At 41.8% G+C, this 7,981-nt stretch overlaps 1 protein-coding gene across 1 annotated transcript in view; it reads right to left on the reverse strand.

The window, feature by feature from the left end:
- LOC102200248 (heparan sulfate glucosamine 3-O-sulfotransferase 3A1-like) overlaps nt 1-6,476 on the reverse strand; it is a 35,254-nt gene extending 28,778 nt beyond the window's left edge. The window contains exon 1 of the mRNA XM_013908951.1: nt 5,629-6,476. Coding sequence (XP_013764405.1) covers nt 5,629-6,200 — 572 coding nt within the window. The 5' untranslated portion in view covers nt 6,201-6,476. The remainder of the gene's footprint in view (nt 1-5,628) is intronic.
- Between the last annotated feature and the right edge of the window lie 1,505 nt (nt 6,477-7,981).

The following is a 7,981-nucleotide window of genomic DNA, read 5'->3' on the forward strand; positions in this document are numbered from 1 at the left end:
CCCTCCCTTTCCGCACATGCTCATTAAAGCTCTAAGAGGTCTGTGACACCTGAAATATTTAAAACAAAGAAACTTCCAAGCTTCCTTCATCTTTGCTAGCTTTCAAGAAGACGGCAAACGCAACTTATTTTAGGTGCGTCAGGTGAATACATCAGGTGCGAGTGCCTAGTGGAGCTCCAGGTGGTGTCTGCTGAGCACCCTGCACCTGCTGCCTGTCCTCACCCACCCATTGGAGGGCAGATTCCCAGGATGCCACAGGGCAGCTGCTGACAGGCACTACTTTGGATATTTCCCTTGCTTCTATCTACCTCCCCTTCACGGGGCCCCATAGGGTCAGCTGCTAAGGCCAAGTAAAGATGTTAGAGGGGGTGGCGGAGGTCAAGAAGTTGGCGAGAGGGGGATGAGGGGGGGACTGTCAATGTGCGCTGCGTGCCTTCGGGAGGAGGTGACCGTCCCAGTTTTACAATTATACCACACGATAATCACTTTCACAATCCAAAGGCAGCTCAGAGCTCATACTCAGGTCTCTGGTGATCATGTTACGTCCACTATGTGGGAGTGTGTGCCCTCTACAACCTCAGCCATGACCCCTCCACCTCTGTGCGTCCCCTCCACTCCACCTGCCTCTGGCAAACCTGCCTTTATGTTGCAAATGTACTTCTGCTCTAGGAAAAACAAACCCTTAAAACACGCTTTTGTGAAGATTTATGCTGAAATTACAATCATTCAGTCCTTAAAATATAATATAAAATAATAAAAATAATATAAAATAAAATATTTAAATTTAAACTCACAAGCTAAACCAACTGTAAAGCAGTTTTATGTATAATTTTTCTATGTTGGGCAGGAAAAAAACGTTCCCTACCAAACTAAGTTCCACTCTTACGTCTAATTATGTCTAATTATGACGAAAAATGTCTAACCACATCAGAAAATCAGTAATTTCCACAGCCCTTTAACAAGGTAACTTATAACTGCTTAGTATTTTCCAATGTGGCGTCAAAACAAGATAAATCAAACAGGAATTCCATTTGAGGAAATGGTTGAAATCTGTTTTTAAAATCTTCACAGTGCCTTGGAGAATAGATACAACAAATTGCTCCTTTCAAAGCATCTATAAAGAGACCATATTGATATATTTTTAAATGTCGCACACAGAGACAGACAAAGGCCAGACAAACGATCTAGGACATTTCAAATCCGATCATATTGCAAAATTCCAGATAGGCAAGTGAAGTAGAATCGGTATACACAGAGGTGCAAAGCTAGTGGGTGGCATGAACCGAATTATTTTCAAGTGAGCAGATTTATTTACGACTTGGACGAACATGTCATTCCTGACCGGGATACACTTAAAAGTATTTAAAGTTGCACATAAATATAAATGTATACACGCTCTCACACATGTTTTTCCTCATCTTCCAGCTGATCCAGGCACAAAACAAAATGTTTGCAAGTTTTATGGGGGGTTTTTTTTAATCCAATTTCCATTTTTTATACTTGCTAAATTGTATGAATTTGTGACAGGCTAAAGATGCTGACAGACAGTTTTTTTTTTATTATTAACAGCTAACCTCTCCCTTTTTGAGCCGTGTCATTCTTTCCACTAGTTCCCCCAAGCTGCTTCACTCTCAGAGGGAAAGGGGGAATATCAGGCAGCAGCAAACAGGACTGTAGTTTAAACTCTGCCACACAACTCACTGAAACCCATTGTAAACACACTGGAAAGAACAAAGTTGGAAGTTGGCCTCATTTCAATTCCTGGGAATTTACTAGCTTTTCACCATCAGACTTCACTTTTTAAATTTTATTTTAACAAATGGAGTTTCAAGATGAGTAACCTAATACAGAAAATTGTAATCAATTTAAAAAACTAATAAAGTCCATTGCATTCAGGGGATTAAAATGTAGAAAGGACGCATGTTATCACGACACACATTTACATCTGGACCTTTAAGTGTATTCAAAACAGAACGAGAATATTTTACTTGTTCCATGTTCATTCCCGTCTCTACTGTGACCGCCGTACGGCAAAGAAACACATATCAGGCTACAAAACACGGCTCGTTTCTAACAGAAGTCCCCGCTGGGTCACTGCTTTTATGATTAAAACCTGTTTTATAGCCATTACAGAACTTCCTTTCAAATATGGCCAGTTTTATGAACGGGGAAACCCCCTAATTTAATGTGTTTCTTTTTAGCTTTGCTTTTTTTTAAAAATCCGAGCATAATGTTTTCATTTGCTTTCTCGTGGCTTTAAGTATTACACGTATGAGAAAAATCATAGACGGAGACTTTAAAAATTTGCTGATACATAAGCTGCCAGTTTTTGGCCCTGTGTGTCCGTGTTAGTGCTTTAAAGACGAAATCCTGCATTTCTCCACTGAATACCTTTGTAATATGAATATATGTGCAGCAGAGCTGGCGGCACATTGCCCTTGTGTTTACCCATGCCCTTGTGGTCACACATGTTTGTAGGAAGGGTAATTAACCCATTAAGGGATCAGGTGAAGCCTAATCCAACCGGTCTGTGGACATCAAACAAAAAACTGCAATGGCAGGGTCTAGACAGGTGAAAGCTTGGGTGTTCAGTAACCTAAGTAGGGCAAAAACATAATAGTGACTACTCTGTAGCGCGGACCTCTGCTTTACTTCAGAGTACTTGTGCTTGACCTCCTTGTTCACTCTGAGTGTCCATTTCCACAACAAAAGCCTAATAGGTTGTGTGTGGTTATTCAGAGTAATGTGTAGTGAAATGTAACACTGACTGGCTGTGCAATTGGGCTGGGTGTTAGTTTCTTGTACAACAAAAGACCCAAATCTACCACGAGGACACAGCTGAGACATCTGAAATGCTCCTGTGGACGAGCGGTGCATGAAAAACCAGATATTTTATTTATTAAAAAAGCTAAAGAAAATATGTTTTTGCTTTAAATCTATTATTAAAATCTATTCCATTTCATTTTAACTGAGGTAAGGTCAACAAGTTGGATATGCTAGCTGGGAACACCCAAAAACACCCAACCAGAATCTAAACAAGTGCAGATGGAGAGTCATAATTTTGCAAAAATACTGTTTTTTGGAAATGCGGTGAAGTTACAAGTTTAACCCCCCCCCCCATGTTTCATGCTCGTACAGCTGTGGTGTCAATACTAAAACTTTTATCTTTCCTGGTAGACAGATTTTTGCATCATATCTTTTGGTGCGGAACCAACTTTTTAGGGCAGTAGAAGGAAATTCCAAGAACAAGCCAGACAAGTATAATTCTGGGAAAGCTGGAAAAGGATGCCAGAGATGTTGCCATGTCACATTAAGAGCTTAGAGGTGTTAAAATACGTTCCACGCATTCCCTTAGGAGACAGAGACGAGGGATTCACACTGAAGACACATGGCGTCCTTGACAATAAACAAAGTCTTCTAAAATGGAAGCCCCAGTGTTTTAAGTATTCACTGTTGCTAATGAAAAGAATCACATAATTCAAGAAATTGGACACAATGATTAGTCACACAAATCTAGTCCTGTTTTCTACAAACACCAACAGTTTTTGGGGTGTGTGTGGGGGGGTTGTCCACCAAGCAGTGTAGTCCTGGCACAAAGATTTCAGCCTATCGCATGTCAGACATGTTTTAAACATTCCCACAGCGTTGAAATCTTATAACCATTAGTAAAATGACAGTAGCTCCGAGGCACAGAGGCTGCACCGATTTTCAAGAGGGGATGGCAGACTTTAGCAATCAAATCGATTCCCCTGTTTCAACAAGTGCTTCCGAAGTGCACAAAAACACCTTCAGATGACCTCGGGCCAGCAACTTCAAATGGATTCAGCTCAATCAAACGCTTCCAAAAACCCACAAAACAGGAAGATTCTCAGACTGTAGAGGAGAGCTGACAAGATGAACTCCCGTAGAGTGGGCCATGCTGTTGTAACAGTTATTTATGCCTCTTTCATTTCAAGGGTCTTTCTGTTTTAAATGGGCAGCATTAAGGCGAACCGGCACTAAGGTCTGTCCTTGGAGGCACGGTCCAAATTCCAGAGAATCTTGGCAACTCCTCGGGATAGATGGGACCCTTATGGATATAAAACCTCACAATGGATGAATAGGTAAACAGAAGGGTGTGAAAGAGTGATGGCAAAAAGAGAATGTTCACTCTCAGAGAGGCACAAAGAGGGAGGTGTGTGAGTGGGAGATGGGAGAAAGCCAGAGTGTTTGGGGGAGGAAGGGTGGGAGGGTGAAAAGGAGAAGGGTCTGGAGGGAGTTGTTGGTGAGAGTTAAAGTTTTGTCTCCAGGCTTTTAGAGGGTGCTGCGTGTAGTGCTAACTCAATCAAAAGGTGAATTATACCTCCTGAGACACTCAGGTAACCTTTCATTATGGCCCTAATCCTTCTTAATAACAGAGCCGCAATGTCGGCAATGCCCCATTACACAGAGAACCACTGAGAGGAAGAGCCATTATTCCCCACAGGCCTGTGGAAATGTGAACACAAAACACTCACTCACACACACTCGCACTGACAGATGAAATCAATCACAAATTTGACTTGAGTGAGAAAAACGCATCGCACTCCGTCACTGGGAAATTGAGACATTGAAGGAGGGTAGTGTGTTTATGCGGGATCGGTGTTTAGACTTCCACTTTTGCCAGACAAGATTTAAAGTGATCAGAATTAACACTCAAGTAATGCTGCGTGTCGAGAAAAAGAAAGAAAACGTCGGCAAGGCAAGGAAGTTGTGGGTTTTTATTTGTTTATTTTTTGTCTTTGTTTTTTTTTAACATTCAAAGTTATTTATTTTTTATTACACACACGGACAAACTTTGTCCTGATGCCAGAAAAACACAGTCAAAAACCTTCACTGCTGTAATTTTTCTTCAGTAAATTGTTTTTGTTTCAGCTTTTGTTGATGAAGAGTTTTTCACTTTCTCTGGGTTTTTATAAAAGCACATGAGACTGACAATCTTGGATAAAGCCTCATGTCTGAGTTTTTTGTTTTTTAAATCCCCTTGATAAATAATTAACTTTAAGGTCTTCGCTGAACTTACCACATACATTAAAGTATTCACTACTAAATTATTAAAGGTGAAAGAAATTGATTTTAAGCGCTAAGAGAAAATTACTCCTCAACACTCTGATTTTTTTAAATACTTTGATTTACCCTTGTCTTATTTCCCAGCCTAATGAAGCCTTAAACTCTGACTCCACTATGGCTCGAACCAAAGCAACTTAAAAGGCAGTCAACCCCAAAATGTGAAACAAAATGAGCAGCCCGATAACATCTAATGAAAACAGGCCTAATGTAGCTTTCATAAATCAACAGACTGTCCTCAGTGCTTATTCCAGCTGCAATTAGGCTACCTCTATAAAAGCTGAGATGTTAAATAAAGATTTCTGGGTTATGAGGAACAGCCTTTATCAGTGATGTGGTTGTGGGGGGAAATAAAATGCTGGAAAAACACAATCTATCATCGTGGCAATTTAATGACCGAAAACATTGCACAGATTTCAATGAGACTGATAATAAAGTTGGGGAATGTTCAGGCGTAATATTAACTGAAGTATTTAAATTGTGTGTGTGAGTGTGTGTTTTCTCTCTCTCTTTATAAAAAAAATTACTTTATTAAATATTCACCTGTACCACTCCAGCCCGTTGTGGTAGTTTCGGTCGAAGAAGTGCGGCTCGGCTCCCACGGCTCTGATGTCAGGATGAACCCGAAGAAACTCAAGCAGAGCCCGGGTCCCTCCTTTCTTTACCCCGATGATGAGAGCCTGAGGTAGCTTCTTGCTCCCCTCCCCGAGCGGACTGACTTTACCTGCGAACCTGGGCGACACTCTCCTGGAAACTACTAAATCCGGAGGTGGCAGCACGAGAGCCTCTTCGGGCAGCTCCGAATCCTGCGTCGCGCGCTCATCCGCGAGGACCTGTGAGGTGCGCGCGGCGGTCCCGTAGCGGTTCAACTCCGATCCGCCAGTCCATTCATATACCAGTCTCTTGGTCCTCAGCGAACTCAGGTCCTCGAAAAGACCAGCAGTCCGACTAGAGGAGCCTCTGGGCGGTGAGTTGCCGGTGGTGGTGGTGGTGCAGCTTTCGGTGAGGAGGTGCAGGAGGAAAAAAGAGGCGAGGAGGGAGCACAGCATGACCACCGCTTTCCTGAAGATGCCTCGGGACGGGGGGTCCAGTTTAGTGATGCGGCTAAAAGCCATACCGGTCCCTTGGTGGTCGGTGCAGGAGCCACAGCCATGCTAGGCGCACATCACTGAGTCTTCTTGCCATGAAGGAACTAAAGTGTCTACATCCACAGTAAGCTGTGGATAACACCTCAATCTCCTCCAAAAGTGCCAAATGATGGATGCCTGCTGTGAACAGGTGTTAAGAACTTGCCCCAATAACTGTGCCACAGTATCCCCTGAAAGGTGAGCGTACAGCGAATCATACACACAGGTAATAAAGTCTGTGCTATCCTTGCTCTGTAAAGGATGCTACCACATCTCTCCCTGACATACCAGCAGCACGTGTATAGAGTTGTAAACTTGTCTCGCACGTCAAGTTTCTTGAGAGGCACCTCTCTGGCCAATAATATCAAGAGAGAAGCAGATAGGAGCCAATGATATTCCAGGTGGGGGCGGGGACACTGTTGCACAGCCACTCTGCGAAATTAGATGGCATCTGCATGTGCAAATTAAAGTTAAAATTATCCGACAGGGGGAATGCTACACACTAAAATACACGGTAGAAAAAAGTACAAAGAGATTCGCGAAAATCCTTTATTTATTTAGGACCTTAAGGAGGTTAGGCTTAAATAAGCCTAACCTCCTTAAGGTCATTTTCTGAGTTTTAAAAGAATGATCATATACACTATAACTAGTAAAATACAGTCAAATTCTCAAAACATTATAATGCATAATAATAAACTCTTGAAGGTTTGAAACACACATTAAGCTAAACACACACTACTTCGTCTGTCATGCTTGCAGGAGCAATTTTGCAAATGTTAAGTGCACCATTCCCTCTAAAATTACTGTGGCAGCATCTACCCAGATGACAAAATCACTCCTCAAATCCCCAAGACACTCACTTTTTTCTGCCAGTGAGAGGGAGACATGCAACCTAAGTGGGGCCACCAAAGAAGATGGCCTCCGCCATGAACTCCTTTTTATAACACATAGAAGAACAAAAAAAGTGAAATAATGATAACGGGACACATTATTTCTTTACAAGTGAACAAGAACAGAACCAAATGTTTCACATCTGCTCCTGCCTTTTGGGTATTAGCATGAGAATGTGCAGGCAGTGCTTCAATGCTGCACAGCTCACTGCTTGAGAAAGCCGATGGAGACCTCAACACTGGGCAGTATTGCCAGTGCCAGATGTCCCCCCATGTTGTTGAAACAGTACAAAGGGGGTGTCTCGCATTTAACCAACCACACCCCGTGTCTTTTCTCTGTCTCTCTGACATTGGAGGGATGTCCAACCCCTTCAAACCAACCATTATGACTCCCAGCATTCCCTAGCAGGGGTCAAATGGCTTCACATTTCTGTTTATCATAGACGGACACTGTTAAAATAATGATGCTCAAATAGAGAATGGTCTCAGGACAATCAAAATGCTCAAAGTTTTTAGATTTATTTATTTACACACCTCCCCAAAATTGCTCCAAGACCAGAGGTCACAAGATAAATTCGAGGGGTCACACATGATTAATGGGAAAATAGATAATCCAAAATACATGTCCACACAAAGCAGTGCTTATAAAATCTGTAGTCTCACACTTTTAGTCCAGCAGTTTTATGCAGCAGTTAGACGATCCATAATCGTAGTAAAAAAATAATCATATGTTAGAAAACATTGTTATAACTAAAATCTTGCATTCAAAACATTACTTAGTGTTTGAGTGAAACACAAAGTGTAAAAGTACTACTAGCAAAGTAATAATTTGCTTCCTCAAAATGCAGCAGAATGTCCCCTTGGAATAATTTTATATAT

This window comes from Pundamilia nyererei, unplaced genomic scaffold, assembly GCF_000239375.1.
Source record: "Pundamilia nyererei isolate P.nyererei 1_Seehausen unplaced genomic scaffold, PunNye1.0 scaffold00017, whole genome shotgun sequence".
NCBI classification, from domain to species: domain Eukaryota; kingdom Metazoa; phylum Chordata; class Actinopteri; order Cichliformes; family Cichlidae; genus Pundamilia; species Pundamilia nyererei.